We start from the raw sequence: 27,092 nt of genomic DNA, 5'->3' as shown, positions 1-27,092 counted from the left end.
ATTCCCTCGGGACTCCGTAATCTCAACACGGTTTATTTGCTCTCACTCGTGTTTATATGGGATGTGGATGTATTCAATAAGGGAAATTCATCTGTAAAATTCGATTTGTTGCCGCTACCCGCCTCGATTTCATCTCCCTTCCGCAATAACGTCTTTCGTCGATCGCTTTGTCAATCTGCCTGTCTGTTTGCTGACTCGGGATGTGCAACGCTACGTATTGAATACGCGAAAATCTTACCGAAAAGATTCTTGCGAGGAACTGGTGATCGATTAAATTGTTTGTTCGTTACTCACCGTAAATAATCTCTTTTGCAGAGGATGAGGTTGGCCTTAGTGTAGAGCGTCGAACCAACCTCGCCAAGTCTGCAGTCGCAACATCCACATTTCAAGCAGTCTTCGTGCCAATACATGTCCAATGCTTTTAGAAGATATCTGTTTAAAAAAAGTTATTATTTGATAGTGAATAGAAAATACAAGTATGACTATTAAACTTATACAATGCGTGCTCTTAGATATTTACGATTAAATTTATAAGATTCTTTTTCCCTCAAAAAAACTTATTTGATCTGTTTCAACTACAACTGATTTTATTAAGCAATAATAATACACTGAAAATTATAATTTTAATATAATGATTTGTCACATAAACTTAAATTTGATAAATTGAGTGATATCGATTAAAAGATTTTTATTATTAATATGCTACTCAATGTAAGTTCACAGTTTGTTTTAGGTAATTACAAAAGGTTCCTTACGTAATAATTTGATATAATAGAGAAATATATAATATTGAATATTATATTTAATAAAATAATGTTATATAATAGAAATTGAATGCAGATTTTTTTGTTCTGCAACTACGATTAAGCATATACGTTTACTGCATTTCTAATTATAATATTGCATATTTTTGCCCTTCGGATATCAATTGCAAATTTTATATAACACGAGTTTACTGCGGTTCACTTCTCGTTAAGAAAAATGCATCTAACCCATCCAGTTCATACTTCTGACGACTTCCGGGGTTGGACAGGCATTAGGATCGACCGTTGAGCGAACCGTCTCTACGTTCTTTCAAGGTAGAATGTGAAACATACCACGTAACGTTGCGTCACGCAAACGAAGCGGAACACTTACCTCTCCGTAATCGCTTTTCCGCAACCCGCGCATTCCTGTTGAGTGGCCCCGTTCTTGCCCGGTTCGCTCTTGCTCCCATCCATAGTCATTTTATCGCCTGCAACATGATGCAGAAATGTTTGCTTAATTGCCATCGTAGAAACCAAACGTCGAATGTTTGCTACATCTCGCGAAATTTACGTTCAATATTTATTCAAATTTTATTCAGGAAACATATCGAGAGCCCGATGTCTTGTCAGATTTGATATTACAACACAATTGAGCGAAGAAAGCCGGTCAAAGTGGATCTTGGCGTCTAATAATATTTTTTGCGTGATTTTACAATTTCTAGTTATTCTAATTTCTTATTCCAGTTACTCCAAATTCTTTATCGTATATTAAGATACTCTAGCATCTGTATTATTAAATTTCTTGTCAAATTAATTTGTGCATGGTATTACGTATTCTGATTTCAGTTTAAAATCTTGTTCCAAGGATGATAAGTCAACGCGCAGTTTACTTAAACTAGAAATTGTAAGAGTCACACAAAAATATTATTAAATATCAAGATTTTAATCGAATATAGCCTTCTTCCTTTAATTGTGTTTAACATTTTTCGGTCAATTTTTATTTATTATAGTTTTGGTATTATACTTATTTATTTTTAATATATCGGTTTTATTTTGATGATTGGTTAATGGATAAAAGTAAATTTAACATCATTTATCTATTATAAAAACATTTTTACTTTTTTCGTTATTTAGATTCAAGAACTGGAGCAACCGGAAAGTCGGATCGACTTTCGGTTGCAATCACCGGCGTCCAGGATAGAATGAGTAATCGCGTTCGCGTGCTTTTAACAAGTTTCACCGGCATCTGGCACTAGAATGTCGGCTTGTCTATGAGTAATTAGAGTTACGGTTTGAGAATTTAACGGCGTGGTTAGTGCCATCTGTGTCCACCCTGTTCGGCCCGTTCGGGCGTGTAGCCTTTCTCATCCTCCGCGAAGCCCTCCCGCATCGGAGCGTCCCATCCTCTTTCTCGCGATGTGGTCAGAGTTTAGAATCGAATTAGTTTGACCCTCCCACACTTCTATCTTCCTCCACTTATTGCGCGTTTGAGCACCACCGGCTCCGAAATAACCCAGCGACTCGGGTAGCTGACCGCTGTCCGTGCTCTGGATAAACATTAGGTATCCCTCCGAAGAGCCATGATGTTCTTTTAAGTGTATAAGAATAGCATAACGCTTTCATAAACTGCACAAAAAAAGAACAGCGTCCTTTTAACCGAATCGACTAGAATTTTCCGTAAATGTTAATATTCCAGAAAATACTTCTGGAAGATGTGATTTCTTTAATTGTGAATGTAGGGGAGTCTGTGGTCACACTGGGGAAAATTTTGTTACATCAATTAGAATTTTAATAGATTCAATCAGAAAAACACAAATTATTTATGATAAATTTATCAAAAATTTTAGTCGAAGTAATCAAAAAGTTAATTATTTGGATTGGAATTTGTTTTGTTTGTATTTTTGATTGCTGTAACTAGAATATTTTTTCAGTGTAGGACGTGTTGTACCTTGGAACATATTTTTTTTAACAATAAAGAGTTTTTAGGTTTAAGAGTTTGATTTTAATTACTTTTTAACTAAAGTAATATAACTGAGTTCTTTAATTTTGGCTGCTTAGTCACATCTACCTTCCAACTAAAGTGATATAACTGAACTGTTATTAAAAATCTCGTTATCGTTAAAAAAAATTTTATATTCCCCTCTTCTAACACGTATCACAATTTCCCTTACAATATTAATAATAAAAAAATCACTAAATTATTATAAGTTTTAAACAATATAATATTTTTTAATTTAATTTCTTTTTTTAACAATAATGGGAATTTTTATCTTCACTGTTCAGCTACATTACTTTTCAATTAAAGTATTATAATATGAATAAACTATTATTGTTATTATCGTTAAAAAGATAATTAGCGTGTCCAAAGTAAATGTTTCTAAATACCACACTCCCTGCATGTTAGATAAATAGTAAGATACTGGATCAGGTCTTGATGCGGTTAACGTAGCGCATATTGACGGGTCTGTCTTTTTCCTCGGGCGATGTCCACCGGCCACACTACGCCAAGTTCGATTTCAGCCACCCGGTATATTTACGAGCTTATAGCCGCGGATGCTATGAGCGAAGTTTGTGCGGTTTCAATATGTCCTTCTCCCTCCTCTCCCTCTTTAGCATGGACACAATATTACGCGGGTTAATATCTTCCTTGTGGTCGGGGACTTCGGGGCAAATATTAATACGATGCCTTTGATCCGTTAATTATTAACGGCGATGGGGATGAAAAATCCGTATCGCCTTAGCGGAACGCGAAAATTGCCAGGAATAAAAACCAGATGCCGGATGATGCCCCCGTTTTCCGATGCGCTTCTAATTAAACGCCTTTGTGTCGCGGATAAGCGGACGAGACCCGCATACATGGAGTGCGTGTCCCGTGTACGTATGTTTGTGTATGTGCGTTTTTTTTTTTTTGCGCGACACAACGCGACGGCGGGAAGTTTTCGTCCACGGTAACGAGAGACGCCTCCGTGCACACCGAGGCACCTCGGTTACAATCGCATACGTGGGGGCGAGTTAATTAATCGAGTTGAATCGATTACACGCTTTACCTCCGCCCGCGGGTTACCGATAAATTGAATACGTTATAAATAATAGTACGATTGTTATTCGCGGGCGTGCACACACCTACCCGGGGTAATGATTAATGGAATAACTAACTAGGGGTAAATTATGCAAACTATTAAATCCGCCCGCATATAAACTTTCCCACATAATAATCGCTAGGCAATATCGATTCGAGCGATATGTTAAATTTATGTTGCTCTTTTGGCGGACCCCGCCAATGTAATTAGATCAGATTGAAAATAATTTAGAGATCTTTTCTCACTTTTTTGCTAGCACTTGTGAATATATACTTCGTACATGAGTTTTGTACAGGTGCTTCTGCTTTAGATTCGTGTCTATGCATGCGTTTCGAATTTATCAAGAGAATTTCCGTCGCGGCTGTATGTGTCCGCGCTCAGTCGCCGTGTGTTAGACTTTCGGACGGCGAAACGTCGTTGTCTCGCGAACGGAAGTGGCGAGAGTGTTTCCTTTGAAACTCGAAATCTCCCCGCCCTCGTACGAACTACGATACTACAGAAATATTTGGAGTTACGTGCACTGGAATTTCACCGCAGAAATTCCTGCGGACGCCGACCTGGATTCCGCCGACGACCTCGAAAACCTTCGGCCGTCAAGCCAGGTTGGCGCTCAATTTCCACTTTGTATTTAACTGCGATTTTCATCGGTGCGGTGGGTGTGGTTTTGCCTTGCGGCTTGGAAGGAACATCCATCCCTATAGTCATTCTTTCGACCGACGACGGCTAACTTTGATCGCGATTTGTACCGTAAAATTGTGCGTGCACTGCTGGAATTGCGACGAAACAAAGAAAATTGCGCGTGTGTGAAGTTATAGTGTCCCAACGTTAATGAACTTCCTACACTCTAAAACTTTTAGAGTAAATTGTCACTCTGAAAGATTGAAAATTGAGTCACTCACTTTCAAGGTTGACTCCAGTTTCACTCTTTAAAGTGAGATTCACTTCAAAGAATTTACAGAATATAATATAAGCTATTGAGATTATGGCACATAAAGAAATTTAAATAATAAGGGGTAAGCATTAAGCAAGTTAACATTTTGGATTTACTACTGCTTGCGTTACTGCCTTCTCTGCTGATTCGCTTACTTATATCTTATTGCATTATGTTTCCTTTGTATACCATAGGCTTTCATTACTCATATCATATTGGTGATATGTCAGAATTATAAATCATAAATCTTATAAGGAAATTTGCAGAATGATGTTCGTTTTTATCAATGCAGATTAATTTTAGTCTCCAACTTATTCTTTATCTTTTTCTAATTCGTAGAATTAAAAAAAGATAAAAAATCATTTGGACTAAGATTAAAATTAAACTACACCGAGATATAGAGACGCGCGTGAGTCACATTCTCATATTATGTCAATCAGTTCGGGTTAGTTGTCTCGATGAAGTAGCAGACATATTGCTTTTTAATTAATCAGGCATAACGTAATCTAAATTTTAAATTATATATGGAATTTGGTCCTCTCCACGCGTAATTATTGGTTACTGATATACTTAATGGATATACTACTGACTCGATTACAACTTACTCCCAACAGTCCCAACTACTAATCTATTACTGACGACTTATTATAGAAAGCCCATAAAATTCACGGTTCTGATTGAAGTTCTTGCTGTATTTTGCAAAATCTAAGAATTTGTTTTTATATTTATGATAAGAGTTCCGCTCAAAAACGATCTTAAATTTGGATTTAAAAAAATAGAATATTTATCGAAATTCATGATTGAATGATTCTGAGGCTTAATAGCTTTATTTCGTGATTATCTAGAGTTCCTGGTAACTGAAATTCTATACAGGAAACTACTCCTGCCGGAAATTCGCGGCCAATCGTCGATTTTTCCAAGCGCCGGCGCCACTTTTTGCGACTAATTACACGGCTACGGTTATTGTCGTTGAGAAGCAGTGGAGCACGGCGGAAACAGTTCGCTCAAACGTTACCGGGGAGAGTTCATAACGAGAGGTTTCCCTTCGAAAGCGGCTCGCATCGCTGACCGCCGGAACTGTTCATCAGCTACGTGATCGAATCATCCACGGACGCTGAGCCTCAAAGCATCGATAATTCGATTAGCCGCTACACGTTCGAGAACCGCTAACCTGTCGACGAGAGTCGATGTATGTATCCTCCTTGACCAAGCCGTTGCCCACCGCTATGCTCTCAGTGGTCATTATCATCGCGATAGTATTACAGAAGCGCCATGGGGATTGCTTATCTCAAGCTGATCGAAAAGGCACAGCTACAAGAAGGGAATAATTAGAAAACCATAGCTTTAACCGCGTTCATTTAACATTGATATTTGTGGACGATTTATCTTTCAATTAGGATCTTAGAGTAATCTATAATAATAAATTAGGAACGAATAATCTCAATAAAAGTCTTGTCTAAGTGTAAGAAATGCGTCTGTGTAAAATCAAGAGTATAGAACAGTAGGGCGGGGGCGATCTGCTTATCGACGCAGCCGAGCAGTCTCGATGCAACTCTCTCAAGGCTCCGCCCCAGCAGCATCCATGACACTCCCAGAGTGCCACCTCCGGATCACTTGAAGAAATAGAAAGTACTGCGCGCTGCGTCTGGTGTCTTGGAAAGACACTTTAATTCAGTACTTCTTATCTTTTCTGCCAAGTTTACAATAGAGATGCCCCCAATCATCGATACCCCCATAATTAATTAACACTATAACCGCGGGTCTAAATTAATCAGTTTAAGGGGAATCTGACTTTACGAAGAGGGCTGTTATCATAAAAGTAAAAAAACTTGTAATTAATTGTGATCATTTATGAAAATTCTAAAAAGTCTAAAGCTCCATGTGCAAATCTAAATTAACTGGAAAAGAAAAACTATTAGATAGGTTAAAAATTGGCACAGCCGAGTTATTATTATTATATTTGCACACAGATGAAATGCTTTTGTTAAAACATAAAAATCAGACATAGATCTGAAAACAACTTTGTCCCAAAATGATGTAGCAAAATGATGTTTTAATGGTATCTTATTGATGTGTGCAACATCATTAATATACGACACTGTTTAATGTCACACTTGAGGTAGAATGCTCAAGCGTGACGATAATGCTGTAAAAAGTTTTAACATTCTAGCCTTCAATTTTTGATAATTCAACATAAATTATTTTCTGATTTATATTATATATGTCATCCAAATCATTCTTCCTATGCATAAAAATCTTATTATTAGCTATTTTTACTATTATAATTCTATTAATCTCGTTTATTTAAGTAACTCGATGTAGCTTTAATATAAATATATCATCATCTGGGGGGGGGGGGGGGGGGGGAAATCCCTTACGTCAGGAAGCGCTTACCGAAATTTCCACTCGTCCAGGGGCACGAGAGCGGCGCGGTCGCGCTTTTGTCTTTAATAATGCTTCTGCAGCGGTGTTATCTCTTACTTTTAGAACGGGCGAGCGGTTGAGCGCGGGCGTCCGGAGAGTCGGTCCATTAATTAGGCGGGCCGCATTAAGCCGAGCATTAATATACTCCGCTGGCTGTTTTGTTTTATCCCGCAGGAAGGACGTAACCTACCCCGGAGGCTGACGGCGGGGGCGGCCGGGAGTCAGTGGCAGGAAAACGGGGCAGGGGACGAAGGGAATTATCCCGATGAGGGGGCAACCTGCTAATCCGACCTGCCACGCAACGCCAAGCCGCCGCCTTATCCCGGGGGGCTGTTTAAATTCCGTAAATCGTCCGCGAGAGCGTCCCGGGTGCCGACGGTGCGCGTTGCCGACGGTCGTTGAACGGTCGCTCTCGAGAAATTAGGGAGATAAGATTCGAGCCGCGTGCCGTTAGTTATGTGCGAAACATGGGATGCCATCAACAGAATTCTTCTCTTCAAGAAAATCCATCGAGAAAATTCATCGCTCGCCTGACGATGACGTGTCACAGCGAGATTGAAATTATTAAGCACATAGTTACGTAATTATTGTCATTTATGTAGTAATTAGCATTGGATTGATTTAGATTGATGTTTTATTTTGCAAATAATCTCTACAGATTTATTCTGATATAAATTGAAGATAATAACGATAATAATCATGGAAACTCGATATATTGTTCGTAATTGATTTATGAGATTAATGGATCATTTCTAAGCGGAATGTGTTAAACTCGTAACTTGTTTTCATAAAACTTGTAAGAACTCATGACTATATATGGTATTCTAATTTTATGCGTGTGTGTCGTAAAACGTACAATTGTTAGTAAAGTATCTTTGCCATTGTCTCTGTTGAATAATATCGGCGTGAATTATTTTTGCGTACAGCGAGCTTTCATCGTATTTTTTCAGAAGATTACCGAGGAGTGTTTCCACATGTGTGTCTGTAACTACTTCAGTGAAGGAGTTCTCATATCGTTGCCCACTCGAAGCCGTCGCTTTCATTACGCCGCGATAACTTTCGTTGCCACCGCTGCCGGCTCGTTACTTCACATTTAATACTTAGGCGAAAACGCGCGGTACAATACGTTGCGAAATCGGCTTAAGTTTATACTTGGATCGACTCGTCGGGCGCGAGGAATAAGAGCCCTCGGTATAACGACGTAATTTAACGTCCGAAAGGAATATTTCCCACGGAATAAATCTCGCGTAACAGCGCCAGTGAAATCCTCGTTTACCCGGCGTTCAACCCTTGCTAATGGGGGTAATTTAAGGGATGTTTTAAGCGCCCCCGGGTCACACGTGAGCCGCACAAAAAGTTCGCGTATTACGACCGTGGCTGCCGTAATCACGCATTAGCATTCCGAACGACCGGAGCCGCCATGATATTCCGGATATGCTGAGAACGGCGCACTTAAACTTCCGTTTCGAAGAGGGAAATCGACTTGTAGCGTTTAAATTTTCTTCGTAATACGATGGAATTGTGCATACAATGTGAAATATTTTACCTTCTGTATAGTAAAGTACGAAATTTATTTAATCTTTGGAAATATCCAATTTTCAGACTCTAGTTTCACTATTTCTTTCTTCTCCTTTGCCTTTGCTAATTAATTACTTACTATACACGGATTTAAAAACAATTTTGCTAAAGTACCTAAAAATTTAGGTACAGATTTAAAAACATTTTGTTGGATCTTAAAATAATTATTACGAACAAAATTACTTAAAGTTTTGACATTCTAATAAGTAATTTGAGAATCCAAGATAATTATTTTGGTCCAACAAAATTATTCTCAGATCTGTATTTAGCTAAATTTTAAAATATTTTAGCAAAACCGTTTTTTCCGCGTATGTTTATATTTCTTTCTCTTTCTGTAATGATGTAACGTGAAGTAATTATATCATCTCATTGATAATGAAGATACAACCTAAACATTAACTAGCAACATAATCGCTAGTTATAATTTTCCATTCAGCAATATAATTGTTACGTGTTATATAACTATAATATGTTACATATGATGTTGTACAGTTATAATTTGTGGAGTTGAAAATTATAACTGACAATTACATTATTGTTAGTTGGAAGTTTTTTCCAATTATTAAATTGTTATAAGGAATATTCGTATACACTTTTAATATGCTACGCTGAAAAACGATATAAAATAAAGATTGCGAGTAACACGAATGTAAAAATTTACACAATTCACCCTTACGTGATCTATCTCTCGAATCTTTTGTTCGCCGTTCACATAAATTGTACTATCATATCTACTCCCACTTGGCGCTTATTCCTTACGATGTACGAACGGCGAATACCATTCGAAACAACGTAATGCCACTTGAACGAAAATTGTTTTCATTCTTGCCGTAACGACGCGCTTCCCTTAAACCGTCATCGCGCGCGAAATCTCCGTTCTCCCGCTTGAACCTTCCCGACACCCCCGACCGCCAGGAAGAAAAGGCAGTACCGTGAAACGGGCCGTTTAACAAGCTCTTTCGCGCCGATAAACGCGCCCGACGCGTCTCCATTCTCTCCCTCTCCCCCCCTCCACCCCCCATTCTCCGCTTTTACTCCCTCGCAACTCTCTTTCCCATTCGCCGTGCGCTCTCGCCAGACCACGGCTAATGAAATTCTGGTCAGGTCGCGGAATTCTTTCGTCAGGTGGTGATGCCACCTAACTCCCCGCTGCGTTGTCGGCTCTTGTATTTATCTTTTTTTTCCCCGGTCCCCATCTCTCTTCCTCCCACCCCCTCACCGGTTTCTGTCTCTACGGTATGGGAGCTTGCAGTCTCCTGACAGCGGTACGGCGAGGACGGCGGACGAAAAGGGGGATTAGGGGACGAAGGGGACAACGGGGGTTGCGTGCGTCCTGGTGCGGAGGGTCGGTGGCTGAAATGGGGTGGTGTGCAGTCAGATTACGCTAAGCTATGCCCGTACGTGCTCGCATGGAAGTTCTACCCCTCACCGGGTTTGCCACCCGGCCTGGGAAAATGTATTTATTGTTGTTTGTCCAGCGTTCTGTATATAGCCGTCGGTAGCGCGAGCGAGATGGGAGTAGGCAGGGGACGGTGGACCGCGGGGTTTTGCTCGAGGTTGAGGTTGAAAAAAAATTGCCCGGGGACGGCCACGACGACGCGGAGTATAAATTCCAGCGACGCTCGCACCTCCGCTCGCGCCGCTTCGGTCCATCCGCTCTCACGGAGCCGCTTTACTCCTTTTTGGGTTTTTCGATCCGCAAAGCGGACGCGTAAATAAACTGGATGACCACCCCGAAGAGATACCGACGCTCCGACGCGACGCGGAAATGTTCGCGATAGAAGACCACGTCGCGCAGGGCGAGACATGCACAATCTAGGAGAAAAGAAACATTCTATCCAATATTCGAAAAAATTCTGCGTTCTGTATATTTTAATTTTACTTCGTAATTAAAAGACTTTGAAGAAATATATACATTTGCTATGAAAAATTGAAAAATCTTCAAACGCAATCAATTTAAAGTGAGCATTTTTTGAAAATCTGGAGATTACATTTCGAACTAACATGATTAAAGAATTCATTTCTTTTTTTCTTCATAATGATATCGGGCTCCCTTACTTCAAAAGACAGAATCCAAGAAATTAAGTTTCAGTAAAAGAAAAAACTTTTTTCAACTTTACATAAAATTATTGAATAATCAAATAATATCGACAAACAGAATATATGTTTAACAAGATTAAATGTAATTTTTGTCATTTTTATTTTATAATCTTTAAAAAACCAACCTTTATTGGTTGGTTTTTGTTTAAAAGATTTGTGACAATTTTTATGATTTTAAGCAAGTTCACTTTTGATAATTGATAGTAATAGAGGGTAACGTTTATCTAATTTATACATGATAATAAAATCATGCTTTTTTTAATTGTATTAATTTTGAAATGACTATCGCGAGAATGATAGATCAGATATATAGAAAAATACTTTAGCAATGTTCTTGACACTTGAAATCAAAATATTCGTTTTGATAGTCGTTGCTTATGACGATCGCTTATTTCATTAATAATAAGGACTGAGAACTTATACTAACATTTGCCATTCGATCCTCTTGAACTGATACTGCTGACCATGGCGACGACAAAGGGTCCGTAACTACTCTGGAAACTTTTATCTTGCAGGATTAATGGACGGATTAAAGTATTTGTGGCGGGATGCGGGCTGATTGGGGTAAATCGTAAAGGGATTAGAACTTGATTGGCTAATTTGTAAGTGTCCCCGGCAGCCGGCGCCGACTTAACGATCGATCGTTCTCCTCCTACCACATACGTGCCCGGTGATACTCGCTCAATGGAAGGTACGAGCAAACTGTCCCTCTTAGATGTAATAATCACGAAATAAATGGATTGTATTCCGCATGCATGCATGCATAGGATATTAATTCGGAATGTATCGGACGCTTGTTGACCGGTGTCGGTCCCGAGGCACATGATTTTAGTCGGAAGCTGGCACTCGGATCATCCCACCCCCTTGACAGACCTCGAGGCAACTTAATGTGCGGCCGGTGTAGGTTGCTAGACTGATTTACATCGCGTCCCTTTACCGGACGCAGTAAGCACTGGCCGGCGGGAAGCTGCGGTCAGCTGAGAAACGTAGCCTGTGATCAGTCTCGTGCCGTTCCACATCGAGCGAAACCGACGGTAACTAATCTCGTCTCTCATTTGCACATGCTCGATATATGTTAGTATATCTCTGCCTGTTACAGCTGGTCGCGCATCGGACGAGGAACCAATCAGTGACATTAATTGGAGGAAACTTGGCGGAAGAAATAAGATTTATTCGCGACTCGAAAAAGAAGATAAAGTCTGCCATGAAAACAAAGCCGATGAATTTCGTTTTTGTTATTGTAGGTCCCGGTAAACATCAATTAACAATAACATGACTGTTAAATTTTTTTATCCAACAATATAATTGTAATATAACAAATAACAATTAAAACACATAACAGTTATTATATTGCTGAAGGGAAATTATAATTAACAGTTATGTTACTGTTAGTTCGTATTTGCTGCGATATTTCTACATGGAAAAACAATTTTGCAAAAACTTCTAAATATTTAGTTAAATGCAGGTCTGAAAATAATGTTGTTGGATTATCGAAATAATTATGTACAAATCTCAAGCATGATGAGCAAAAAGTTTTGACACTTGCAACGAGTTTAAGTATCCTACATAATTTTTTTGACAGTCCAATAAAATTTTCAGATCCATATTTAGCTGATTTTTTAGATACTTTAGTAAATAATTTTGTTGGTCATGAAATAATTATGTAGGACATTCAAATATGAACAATACTGTAAAAAGTTTTAATGTTCTAGCAATCAACTTGATCCAATAAAATTATTTTCATATATACAGTATCTAAATTTTTAGATCAACAATATTAAATGAAATAAACCAAGAAGCATTTAAACATAAATAAGAAAAAATATCATTTTTAGTCAAAGAGGGTTTTGGTGCGTAATAACATTTATATGTAAATATAAAATTTTAAATACTTCGGTAAAACCGTCTTTTTCGTGTCGAAAAAAGAGCGTTGTGGTTGAAAAAATACGACACAACTCGTCGCGTAACTTAGGAGGGCAGACGGGGGTGGAAGAGTAAGCGACAAAACCCTCGGCAGGAAGGAGATACAGGGAGGAGAGGATGCATCGACGCATTAGTTTAACAACCAGACTCCCGTGTCGTTTGTACCCGACTGCTCTCGACCCTCGTTTCGCCTGGCTCTGATCGACGTTTCGAAATATTTTCCGACTGGCGGACACGTCCAGACGCTGCGCTTCCTGTCTCCTTACAATTCCCGCAGACAGGTTCCTACGGCGAAACGCGCCCGGGGACAAAACCGTCCCGCGATGATGGACTCGCCCGAAGATAAGGGGGTATTCATGACGAAGACAAAACGTGGCCGTAACCGCGTAGTTGTACAGCGTCGCTAGAGCCTGTGTCCCTCCTCCCCTAACGGCGGCCGGTTTGCCGTTCGCGAGACAATAAACGAAAACTTTTATTATTAATGTTTCACTGCAAGATAACGCGCGTGGCGATCCCGTCGCTGTAACAGAAACGCGACGGCGATTCTGTTGCGGTGCCCGCGTATCGCTCGCGTTGTTGCTCGCCAACGATTCTTCATCCGCGCGCTGCTCTCCTCTTCCGTTCTTAACCTTCGCATGATACCGAAATCATTTCAATTCGCCGTTATACTGAAAGCGAATAACTGTAAGCGTAGGAATGCTAATTAAATCATTATTAAATTTATTCTAGCTGAGAGAGAGGGAAAAAGAGAGATAAACATTCCTCGAATTGTTTGGCATTGAGGGGATAAATTCCGCGCTTTGTACAAATTTCGGCAAAGGCGGCGTGGGCGTCTGATGCGGCACGTGAGATTAACTCGGGTTCTCTGTTCTAGTTGAGGCTTGATCACAAGTAACTCATCCGAGGCAGTCTGTCCGCAGTAAGACGAAGGTCCGGACACTTGGGACATATTCTTGGTCGTTGCACGTGAGTTAGGGCCGCTCCGGAAATCGCAGCCGTTAACGGCTAACGTAAATAACATAGAAGTGGTTTATGCCACGGTCGAAAGGCTCACGTTTCTCGAATAGTCTTCCCATTTTCCGTTTTCCGACGCCCGATTCGAATTTTTGAAAAATGAAAATGAACACGAAAAATGAAACGATTATTTTAAATTATTACTCGCGGTTAATTTTTTATTAACCTAGAACGATGCATAATAATATAAGTTTAAATTAAAATAAGCGTTCTACTGCATTAGAAACGATGTTATAAGTGATGTCTAATTAACCTTTCGTCTACAATCTGAATCTTTTCTGGCACAAGCGAAATTTCACTCTTAAATTTCACCTTTATTTCTGCTCAAATTTCAAATTTATTAAATAAGATTTTAACATATATCAGTTAAAAAACTGTTATTGTACTTATGATACCAATAATTTCAATTTACAATATTAACAATTAAGATCATATATATATATAATTGAATATATAACAAATAAAAGTCTAAACTGTAACTGTTAAAGTTGTAAACAATTTCAATTTATTTCTCCTGTTGAAAATTAACAATGTTAAAAGAAAACTCTTGACCGATAGTGAACCTTTTCGTCTTACCTCCATCACGTCTTTATTGCGAAGAATCGAGTTTCGAACAAGTTAATGGTAAGCGATCGACATAAAGGTCAAAGATTATGGAGAGGAGGAAGGAAGGGAGAGAGAGAGAGAGAGAGCGCAGGGCGTTAGCTATTCTTCGCAGTCGCTGTCTACGTGTTTCGACAGCGACCAGTCAGGACGTGGTCGCTCGCGAACGAGAACACTTAATCCGAGTGGTGCTCGATTAAACCGGTGACAGGGAACGTCAGGCCGCTGCCGCGCACCGTGATATATCGTTGCTCGGGAGAAGAGTCCGTAAAAGCACGAAGAGCAAAGGGAGGAATTTATGTGCATCCATGATCTTACGGAGAAAGCGAAGACTACAGCGTCCCGGATTGAACTTGTTGATTCTGGAAAGAACGACTTCAGATAACACACACATTTGAATTACTTTAATTTAGAAAGGGAAGATTCTCTTGAATTCAATTAATCTAAAGACTTTTTTTTAAATTAGCGTACGTTTTTTTTGAAACTTCGTTTCGATGGCAAAGAGTCGATCATAAGTATAAACGTATAAAAAAATCTCTATCGTGTTAATTATGTGGAAACTTTGAATGTTATACATTGATTAATAATTAATCGTTAATAATGCGGTCGAAATTACCAATGGTTACTTCGATCAATTCCGTTCGTCTCTGTCCCACACGAGGCAAAATACATCGCAGGGTACACAGGGGTTGGAGGACAGGCGAGGATAGAATAGCTAGGAGATAGTCTGCGAGCCAGCCGATAGCGGCAAATGACCATTGCTGACATCACATCGTCCTAGTATACTCCCCGATAATTATGTACACGTTTACACGCGGCTACCCAGCAGGCCGCTGCTTGGTCAGCCTTTGCTTAGGATCTTGATGACCAGTCCTTTTGTTAGTCTCAGTAGGGACTAAGTGAATGCAAGAAATATGTGGGGAGGGGGTGAAACAATATATCACAGGATACAAGATAAACTTTCATCTCTCCATATCTAAACACAGATTTTTGAACGATTTTTTCGAGTAAATTTTTAACACGCTTGCAAGCTACGAGTTCATTCATATATTTAACGAGTTATTTTTTTATTTCAGGAAGAATATTTTATTTTAAAATTCTTATCTTTTACAAAACAAAAAAAATGAATTATATACATAACATAAATGCAATTGCGTAAAAATATTTTATTGTCATTCTACTTGTGTAAAAATCAGTAATTAAATCTTTCTTGTATGAATATCCATTATAAAAAAAAGCATAGTTTATAAGAAATAACATTGTTGCTTTTGACTTTCTTAAAACAAAATATTTTTTAAAATAAGAGATTTAATAATTACATTTAACGCATATGATTTTACTGAATTCTGTACTTAATGTCGCAAATTCTTTCATTCTCCGGAGCTGCCAATAAATCTATTGAGCTATTCAATTATAAATCTCTTTATCAAATTGTCAAACAATTCAATTTTTTTAATGGTATATTCTTTTCTTAAAATGCAGTTATTGTTAGTATTTTTGTTCTCTTTTGTATGAGTTGTCATTTTGATTCCTTGAAATTATTTAGAGTCTTTTAACTCATAATAGAAAAACATATCCATGTTTTGTGATGTTAAAGAATCATACGGGTCCTTGGAACCCATTACAGTTTTTATTATTAGTTTTAAAAGTTTCAAAATTTTTAATTACATAAACAATTGCAACACTTGAACTTATTATAAATATAATAAGTGATAATTTTTTAACCTATTTAAATAGAATAAAGTTATGAAAAATAATAGATAGCAAAACAAAATTATAAACAATATTAAATACAGTATCTTTTTAAGACTGTAATGGGAGAACATAATAAATTAGAAATAAAAAGACCCTAAGCAATATTTCAGAACATATAGATTGATATTAGCGCACCATTAACCGCGCAGTTTACTCTCACTTACCTGTTCATTTAACTATTTTTTAGTTTATAATCTCGAGACTTCTATTGTCATACTTATATAAAATTCTAAATTATTATGCTATTTAAAAATTAGAAAAATGCTCCATTATATCACCAGGATCCACCATTCTAATTACAAGGTAATTCACATAAATTAAATAAGTTTTACAGACCCAGCGTCAGTAACTGCAGTAGTGTTACAGACTTTGACGTCAGCTACGGAGGGTTGAACAAAACCTACAAAGCTGCTGCCTCGCGTATGCTTCTTATCGATGAAGGCCACCGCGGAGAATATCACGTTCGAGGAAGATCAACGACGGAACCTCCGCCAAGCGCGGGTGATTTGGTATCCGAGAAAGTCAGGTCAGCGGAGTTATTGTTTTCGCGACGAATGCACATAAAATAATAGAACCTCGAAAGTGCGGCAGAGCGCGCGGGAGAGGGCGGAAAAAAAATATCGCGCGTAATACGAGCGACAGCGCCATAGGGGTTCCCGCACACTTCACGTATGGCGACCGAGGAACTATTGTCGACGGACGCCGCGTCTCGCGCCGGCGGCGGTGGGCAAAAGATACGCCCGTTACCGGAGCACTTCGGATTTATCGCAAGTTTAACATTACACAGAAGTTGGAAACGGCGCGAGGGATTGTGCCGGATATTTATACGGTTTGAATGCACGCACGAGGATCACTCTAATGGTTTTATTATACTGATACCCGCGGGATTTCTTGGTGGACGCATTCGCACCCGCATGATTTTCGCGGCTTCTCGTTTCGAGGTATCGCAAGTCCTCCTCTCTGCCAGGAGAGAGAGGCATGAGAAAGATCAGATATAAAAATTCTGTGTGACGGCACGGTTATACACAGTGATGGGATGGCGCCTTTGTCTCACAACAGCGAAAAAAAAAAGTTTAACTCAAATTACCAAAATTTAATTTTAAAAATGCAACGACATCAAAACGAAATATTTTTTGATGTGCCAGTCGCAGATCATATTTTTATCACTGGAAAAAAGTTGATACTTTTATTTTAATGTATATATGACTCGAGTACTATTATTCTCACACTTCGGCGGACACCCTGTATAAACTATGAAGCGAACCGTGGCGGAGCGGATGATGGCTCCGAAATGTGGCTTCGACGCATCTTTTCTATCGGCGAGGACGATTTATCATCCCGAACGTTCCATAGGAATATTGAATACGACAAGATAATCTCTCGACACCCCTCCCTCCCCCTCGCCGCCGCCCCTTGCCTAACGCCCAGAACGATCCCCGTTTTGCGGTGGAGTCGGTAACGGCCGTGCTTAATGTACCGCACTGGGCCGATAAGCTGTTATACCGTCGTGACGTGGCCTCCAGTTTTTGCCCCGCGGAGCGCAAACATCCCTTTCTTCGTCATGACGCACATGACAGTGACAGCATTCACTGTCGTGGCGTTATCAGCCTGCGTTTCGAGCCAGTTTGATGGCACGCCAAAAGGATTAAACAACGGTTTCAAATGACCGCTGCACGATAAACAACACCGGCACCGTAATTTATGATTACAAATGTGAATTAGAGCCTCTTTCATCAATCTCCAGTTAAGTTAATTGATGATTGAATCAGTCATCGCGATTATCAACGCGAGTACTAAACACAGTTTATCTCAGAAGAGGAAGAGAGAAAACAAGTTATCTGGTACATTGAACTGCCATTAGCGCTTTTGCGCGCTAGGCATTCTTTGTTTTCTGTGATTCACTCGTAATTAGATCTGCGATGACAATGTATCTTTTTAGTTATGATTAATCATTAAATTGATGGTTTTGAAAAGATGGTTTTGCTGAAATATTTAAAGATTTAGCTAGACGGAGATTTTAAAATAATTTTATTGGACTGTCAAAACATGTAGTTATGTTAGATAGATACTCAAACTGGCTGTTAAAATGTTCAAATTGTTTATCACAGCATTGCTTATCACGCTTGAAATTCCTGTATCAGCTACATTCAACAAAAAGTATGAACAAATCGAATTTCTGATCATATGAATCAGACATTTTGATTATCGTAATCGAATTTCTAATTATCCCGACGGAATGTTTGATAGATTTAACTAGGAATGTCCGATTTGTGCTTTTCTATTAAACCTACCAGAATTCCAATGTAGCAACTTTTTTTCCAGTTCACGGTCGGATTTCACGATGTTGCCCTACGGTGTTTATCGAACAGTTTGCGTCGTAGGATCGTGACGAACAAGTTTACATTAGCTCTTCCGAACGATAAGCCCGTCTATATTAAGGCAACATCGTTGCCAGCTTTGTTGGCTGCATCGTTAGCTTTATCGTCCAAAGCTACCGTCAATGTTGGCAAGAACGCCAATCCTCCTGCAATTGCGATAGGAAGGTAATCGCAATTCGTAAACTTTTCTCATAATGTTTTCATTGGTACAAGTATTTCAATTTTTCGTTCAATTGGATTATTGAACGTTAGAGATTCAAGCTATATGGAGATCTCCTCGCGGTTTGGAAATATTTGTTGAGGTCTACAGATATGTTTGATTTCCTTTATATGAAAGTGATACAAAATTTCAAAAAATTACGCAGCGCAAACATTTGAAGGGTCGACAACAGTGAATATTTTCCGATGTGTTACATCTCTCTCGACGCGTTACACGGGAAATATTTTCATAACATCCATTTAATCTCCTATCAGAGCGTATTTTTCAAGTACCACGCGTTTGACGCAGAGATTTTTAATTGATATCCCGCACTGTACATGCGGTACGTACCGTCAAATTTATGAGTTATCAATACTGAAAGCCGGATTTAGTATTTTCTACTGGTATCTGTATATATATCATATTTCAAAAACAAAAGCACTAATAGAAACTTTAAAGATAAGCCGAGTAGCGTCAGAGAAGGTTTCCTCGCGGGAAAACAAACTCTCAGATATTAGGAAACATGGCACGAACTTTCATCGCTATCGGTCCTATCTATAACTTCGTTGAATTTTGCTCTCAAAACTAAACAAGAAAGAGAGAGAGAGAGAGAGAGAGAGAAAGAGGGAAGTGGAGATGGTTAGCAGCTTATCTTCCCGAATCACGCGGTCTCCCGATACGCTTTAGATGCTCTCGCCCGGTCAAGATGGTAATCGAGATCTCGCGGCTTAATTATGCGAAGTTCAGTCGACGGATCCGAGCAGTTATGCTAATCCGACCTTATTAATAAGGACTCGAGTCGTAGCACAGAACGGTAGCCCTAACCCTTCGTTAAGACCTTCGATCCCCCTCCATCTTCCTCTGCCGCCGTTTTCGCAGCTCGGAACTGCACCCTTTGAATACCCCGCCATCACCGGGGTAAGCGAGATTTCTCATATAATCGTTTTATCCCCCGTTTACTTTTCGGAGACCTTCCGCGAGGACGTGCTTGGGAAAATCAGCACGCCCTGTAACGCTTTTTGGATTAGCGGCAGTCATTCATTAAGAACAGCTTACCTTTTCCGAGTCGACGTATTTTTGTACGAAAATCTGATTTACCAGTAAAGGTATTACGTTGAAATACAAAAGTAATCAACCAAAATGTTGAATCTTAAAAGACTAACCATAAACTTTACTTTTCAATGACAAAATACAGTCAATTATATGATAATTTATTAATTTTGTAATAACTGACTGCATTTGTTTTTTCCTCAATTTAATATTTACAGATATTCATTTTTCATACATAAACTCATGTATTAGATTGGAACAGAAGTTGATAACGCTACAAACTTTAAAATTCAAGCAATTGTAACATCGCGAAAAATAAACGAAATTTAAATGTTAAAAAAGCGTTTTAAAGCTTCAAATTACTTTCGCAAGGTTACTATGTCTTTTGAGTATCTGTGAGTTCGGTAATTTTTACATATAGGAAACTGCGAGTTGGATAAAATGGAACATTTGCTTCTCATTTTGTGAACCTACTACGTGTCAAAAAAGCTTGTGAAAATTTCGACCTTCTAACGCGAAAGCTTAAAGTTTTCCCTAAAAAATCGTTTTCAAAAAATATTCTTGAGATTTTTGATTCCTGTGTTATCTGGTTTAAATAAAAGGATCATCTTGACTCTGATTGCTTATAATTCCATTAAAAATCATTATACCACAATTTAAACAACAGATTCTTAAAGCTGAAGCTTTATTCTATCGGTTAATATAGCTGTCAAATTTTTTTTAAAAGCATGATACAAATGAAATAGCGCTACGAACTTTCAATATTATCGTTTCAATATTATCAAAGAAGATAGTTTAATGTTTATTTCTGTCAATGTAGATTAATTTTAATCTCAGTTCAACTAATTCTTTTTTATCTTCTTTTAATTTTTAGAACTAGAAGGAAATAAAAATGAGTTAAACCATGTGAGATTAAAGTTACCTAATCTACTTTGATAAAAATGAATATAAGGTACTATCATTAAACCTGGAATATTTTAGTCTATATCTTTTTTTTTTTTTATTATCTCTTCCTGTTTCTTACTCTAATCGTGAGAGTTTGGATGCCGATGAAATTGATTTATTGTTAGGTTTTTTTTTTCGATGTTCAACGTATATGCAATACGCTTCCGGGCCAAAGTTAACCAGCGTCACGACGCTACTATCCCCGCGAGTTAAAACGACAGTACGTCAGCTCTGAACAGCAAGATCAATGACCACGCCTACTGCGACCGCATGCGGTACAATGGGAAATCTAACGAGTCCAGTTAGGGAAAATAATAGTTGTCGTCGGCTACGCGCTCGCTTTGTCACTGGACCCGGGCGGACAAAGGCGCCGTCATCGTTTTTGACGGTGCGCCGTCGGCTTTGAATAACCAGGAGCGACACAGGTGTCACGACAAGTGGTTCGCTCTGACAGCCGGTTATCGGTTATCGGTTATCGGCTATCGAGAACTTTCGAACTTACTGGTCCTTGACAAGACGGCGCGTCGAATTTTACCGTTGACGTGCCCGCGAATCGCAATGTCGCTCTCATTTGAGATCTGCGAGGGTTAATCGCGATCCTCTGCGGCGTGATTACTAAAAGGGACGCTAATCACGTATCATCTTTATCAATCATAACCAAAACTTGACAGATAGACGACTGTATTGTAATAAACATTTTCAACGACGATTTTGAACTAGGAATGAAAAACGCGTGTCGAATTATTTTGAAATAACATCTTATTCACTTTACGTTATATTATCGTGTTGAAAAGTAACACAGGTAAAAAATTAGTGTTGCAGTCTCAGACTTTGAAAACTCGTGACAGTTTTAAAGAATACGTATAATTGAATGCATATAATTGTAAGCTATTGTAGATTTTAAATTGCGCTTGTATATTACATGTAGATCGACTTCGATCTAGATATAGGTATGTGTAGCGGCGAGTATCGCAAAAAATATTTGTCGAAACAACTCCGGGGCAAGTATCGCTAATTAATATTATACTTGATTCTATCCTAAATCTTACATCCATGTTTGTCTTTTATTTCGCTTTGCTCAAAATAGACTATATCTTGTCTTATGCTGCAATCATACTATCTTAGACTTTAAAAGACTCTAAAAAACGTGGAGATGAAAATAAAACTGAAAACGATTCAATATCGTGAAACATATTACGACAATATTAAAATAAATTAATATATAGAAATTTAGAATAAAGTCAGAAATTAAAAACGATTGAGTTTGCAACAGCATAAAATGGTTATATTTACTGTATTCTCGGAATTTGATTAGCTTCAAATGCGATAATTTATCGTGCCTGATGATATAAAGGGAAAGATACGATCGAGTCATAATCAAGTGGACATAAGACGCTTCTGCAGTCAACGAGACACAGATCTGGTTTCACGGTCTTGCCTCCGATGGCAGATCTGCCTGGATGGCAGAAGGGACGGTTCGGGCGGTTACAGCGGGGCATGGAAACGTTAGAGGAACCAAGGGGTTGGGTTGGAGTTAGTTTCCGTGGCATTGACGTTCCACAATACAGCCCCGATGCCGTTGACACCCCTATTTGCAACGACCCCGACGCAATCTCTGCCGTCGCGCGAAACTGCGTACCGAAAATGCGCCAAGGCGGATCTTATTCAGCCTTTTCCGGCCTCTCCACGCGCTTCCGGGCGAGTCCGGAAGTCTCCGGGGACGTCTCCGTCGTGGGTCTGCCGGAGCATGAATTCTTTCGAATGTTGTGAGAAAAATAATCGCCTCTTTGGTATTAGTTTCACGTTTTATCGCTTTCTTGTCTCGTACAGCGAACTGTCAGAGGGATTAGCAATTGATATAGATTAGGAAGACCGCTATTACAAAAATGTTCTTTTATATTTTTTTCGAATGAGTGAATACAAAATTATGATAACTTCTTGTAGATTTCTCAGCTTTTCTCCAACTCAATAATGAAAGGGGAAGCACCTGAGTAATCACGGTCATAATATAGTAGCGATCGATGAGACGTCGTAGGTGTAACGAATATTCGTGGTGTAACCTGACGTATCTTGAAGCTCCCTCTCGATCTATGATCGATCGCATCTCCTTTGGAGACGCGCTAATGGCTTCGACAAGCGTTACGGTTGTAACTTCAATATCCTACCGTCAGCGGGAACGGGGCTGCGAATTCGTCGCGTAAATTCTATTATCGTACGGCTTATCGCGAGTATTCGTAGTACAATGGATAATATCGGCGCTTACCGTCCTCGAACGACCGTAAGCGTCGATCGGTGACGTCACTATCAGTTGTTTCCGCTTCACCAGGCACCACTCCATGCTATCCCGGCAAGATGGCGTCGGTTCACCAGCGCGATTCGCTCGCATATGCACTCAGAGATTTAGTGTGTTGCAAAAAACGGGGAGAATGGTGAAGATCTGTTTGCAAGCGGCAACGTGTTCAACGTCCACACGTTGAACATGTTTAATCTCCAAACTAGGGCGTTGTGATTTTTCGATAAATATTTAACTCTCTCTAATCTTGGACCCGAATATTTTCTTCAACTACGTTGAGAAAAATTGTTTATAACAAAATGTTTTCACAGCTGTAAATATTTTTAATTTTATTCCTAGAATTTTTATCTTCAAAATGAAAAGAAAAATTTAATTTTTACTAAGCAAAGATATGTTAATTTAAATTTTAAAGTTCGTTGGACCTGCTAATATTATATTTAAGGAAATTTCAAAGCACAAATGTCGATTTAAGTTACAAAAAAATTGTATTATAGTTTTAACAACTATTCATTACGTTTTACATTTATTGCAAAGTAACTTAATATGAAACTGTTAAAAAACGTTATTTTTTATTATTTATTATAGTATGAAATTATGTACGAGAGCTATAATCGATAAAAAATAGACGAAATCGAAGAAAAATCTAAAATTTGAACGATATATTCGCTTGAATTATGATATTTCCTCAAGAGACTGATCTCCAAGTTTACTCTGCAAGAATCTTCAATAGACTCTACCAAGTGAATCCTATTAGGTCTGTCCGTTGGGGGATCATTAGTTCCATAGAGCTGCTAAAAGACCATTAGCTCGCGTCCATCTCCCGACGGTGCAAAGCTCGATTCGCGATCTTGCTTATCTCGGGGCGGCACGGACACGAACCATCCAGCTCGGGGATATTTTTGTTGGTGGCCTATCCGGGCGTTATCTTTCACGCCGGTACGTACCGATAATGGTGGCAGTCATTCGCGGATGATACGCCGAGATAGCCCGGGCGATAGGCGAGGACGGAAAATGCGGCGGCGGCGGCGGCGGTCGAAATCCGGCTAATGGTTTCACTGAATCAAACCGGGCGGCTGGCGTTTAACGGGGCAAACAGACAGAAAATGGAGCGCGACCGCATATAAAGAGTCGATGATAACGAAATGATATATGGCGACCGCGCTCCCGTTCGCTCGCTCGCTCGCTCGCTTATTCGTGCGAACGTATTTATGGGGAAGTGAGAACCAAGCCAAACCCGGACGCTGCCTTGCCCTACCCGCACTACGGTCCAGAGGCCCTTTCGCCTCAGCTTCGACGATACACCCTCTATATAATGCAACTTCCACCCCCTCCGTGGCTGGTGGTGATTGATCGGCGTGGAGATACCCAGCGATATTCACCGCGGGATTAAGTGAATGCGCGGCCACTTAATAACCCTTATATTATATAGCCCTCTATCTCTCTAGTCGAGTAAATGCGCGCGCTTTCGTTGTGTTTGCCGCTCGGGTGTCATTAGGCGTCGAAGAATACCCGCGCTGCTATTCACTGTAAATGGTGATTCTGATGGTTTATGATTATTTCGAGATTAGAGAAGTCTGAGGGTTGCCTTAACCTTAAGGGATGGGGATCTGTTTTTCTTACGGACTTTTTACAATAAGTCAGTAATCAATGACTGCGTGGAGATAGCCGAATTTCATTTCTTACAATTTAAGACTAAAATCACATTATGACTAATCAATTATAGTGCCATGTTCTGTGCGTTCAGAAATTTCATGTTTCTGATTGACTGAAATACTGTGCAATTAATGATGATAAAAATCTAACATGACTTATTCCGAATACAAGTTTCTTAAGATTTTTATGACTTCTAATTCTAATTTACTAGTGTGATATAAGTGATGACTGATGGCTTATTGTAGAAAGTTCTTTACAGTTTTTTCAGTTTAATTCAACGAGAAAAATGTTTTTTTAAGTGTTATATTTCTTTTATTATTCCGTAATATTTCTGAAATATGACACTATTTTCACGTCGCTATAGTGGCTTTCTCACCCTGTAAAGGTTAAAGCACGTCAATCTTTTCAAATAGAATGACATAAAATAGATCATGTATTTTAACCATCGTATCTCAATTAGCTCAGACACTGACTCGTGAGAACCTTTAATAAGGTTAATGCGATGATTGAAGCGGAAGTTACGTCGGTCCCGTGAGAGAAGGAAATTCACGGAGAAGCTTAAGAATATCTAGAATATGTTTTCACTGTCGTGCTGCTTACCGAAGCGTTGCTTAATTATCTTCCCCAAGTAATGGCAGGATAATTCAATAGCGTCGTCTGATAATTATCGATTCCATTAGCTAAATGTGCTATAAAAATCGTTCCTTCTGGCAAGGTTTAATCCGCGATGGGGATACAAAACGAACATATTAATATGAAATTTTCTCGGTAATGGCTTATGCACGTAATGATATTGACATTAATGTGTCTAGTAAAAGTTTGCAATTTTTAATTTATTTTGTCAATGGACAAACATACAGCGTATAGATACATACATACGAAATATATAATTACATTTCTTATATCCATTTCTTCTAATTAATTTTTCAATTTACTGTTTTTCTAAATTAAAAAAGTTTTTTTATCCTTTTCTTATAACTAAAAAATGATAAGAAATAAGTTAATTTACATTGATAAAAAATGGACATCGTGTTTTAAATTTTGTTATTGAATTTAAAAAAATATATTATGACAGAGAGTATTCGTAAAAATATTATATATGTAAAAGTACATCCTCCGAATTACATTAAAAAATTTACTCAAACTAAATAACGTATGGAACTTAAATACTTTTATTTTATGAGGTTCAAAATTCTAAATTGTTGAATTTGATAATATGTTAAATGTTTTGTATTTTTATTTCATATTATTAAAAAAATCTTCTAATGTCTTAAAAATATTTCGATAAAGTATTTGTAAAAGTATTAAATATATAAAAGTACATCTTTTGTGTAGATTATATTTAGAAAATCATTAAAAAATACTGTATATATATAGATAACAAAGATCATATACTTTTATTTCATGAGGCCCAAAATTAAGTCTATTTAAGAATTGCTATTCTATAAGATGTTCGTGAAGGTATTGGACTATGTTGATCAACCGTTCTGAATTTTTTGGAATATCTCTCAATTTTCGTCCCGAAAGAATGTTATAGGCGGAACACCATTTGTCTCAATTTATCATATAACGTAAATTAACATAAAATTCGTTAATATATTAATACTTGTTTTTACCAACGTAATTAACCTTAATCTTGGTTTAGAACTAGAAAAAGATGAAACGTAGTTTAATCGAAATTAAAATTAAACTACATATTAGTAAAAAAACGGACATAAGGATCTATTTCACTAATTTCTGATGGTTAAGCTAACCAATGATTAACTTGTAATAACAGGTAATAATAGGGTCATTGTTTGATTTTATTAATTGATTTTATTAATAAATAAATATTTTACTTATTTAGTTGTATATATGTATATAAAATTAATTAGTTTGATTAATATTACAAGGTGTTTTTGTGTAATCCAATGTACGTCAATATAAATCTTGATTTTTTTAATGTCTCAACATTTCAAGATTGATAATAAAATTGAAATTGGCTATTCAAGAGTTGACTACCCTATATTAAACGTAAGAAGTATGGTTTTTAGACTCCATTTACTTCAGAGTTACGGTCTGCGCAAGTAAAGGGTTCAGAATCTTTTATTTCTCCAGAATTGGAATCGCCGCCGGCGAACGGTAGCGGAACGGGAACGATTGCTTTAATATTCAACGTCCGTAATAGCCGGACATGAGGTTTAGGATTCGTTCAATTATTCAAATCACCGCCTCGTTAGGTCGGTCTAAATCGAGATCTCGGTTATGTCCGGAGGTTGCCGGGGAGGAAATCTAAATTTGCTCGTCGTGCATTTAAATGTTGCATCGCATACATACGAAAGCATAATTTATGTATGTACCAACGAGGCGCGGTCGCTGATACCTAATCGATAGTGAACGCCACATTTGTAATCGATCGAAACAATGTTAAAGACACAACG

At 38.4% G+C, this 27,092-nt stretch overlaps 1 protein-coding gene across 1 annotated transcript in view; it reads right to left on the bottom strand.

Annotated features, from left to right (window-relative positions):
• The window catches only part of LOC108776603 (LIM domain only protein 3), a 111,009-nt gene that overhangs the window by 48,868 nt on the left and 35,049 nt on the right, over nucleotides 1–27,092 (bottom strand). The window contains exons 2-3 of the mRNA XM_018543274.1: nucleotides 1,138–1,234; nucleotides 295–432 (exon numbers count right to left, since the gene is read on the bottom strand). Coding sequence (XP_018398776.1) covers nucleotides 295–432; nucleotides 1,138–1,226 — 227 coding nt within the window. The 5' untranslated portion in view covers nucleotides 1,227–1,234. The remainder of the gene's footprint in view (nucleotides 1–294; nucleotides 433–1,137; nucleotides 1,235–27,092) is intronic.

The sequence above is a fragment of the Cyphomyrmex costatus genome, unplaced genomic scaffold, assembly GCF_001594065.2.
Source record: "Cyphomyrmex costatus isolate MS0001 unplaced genomic scaffold, Ccosl1.0 scaffold364, whole genome shotgun sequence".
Lineage (NCBI taxonomy): Eukaryota > Metazoa > Arthropoda > Insecta > Hymenoptera > Formicidae > Cyphomyrmex > Cyphomyrmex costatus.
This window is presented reverse-complemented; position numbering and strand designations above follow the sequence as displayed.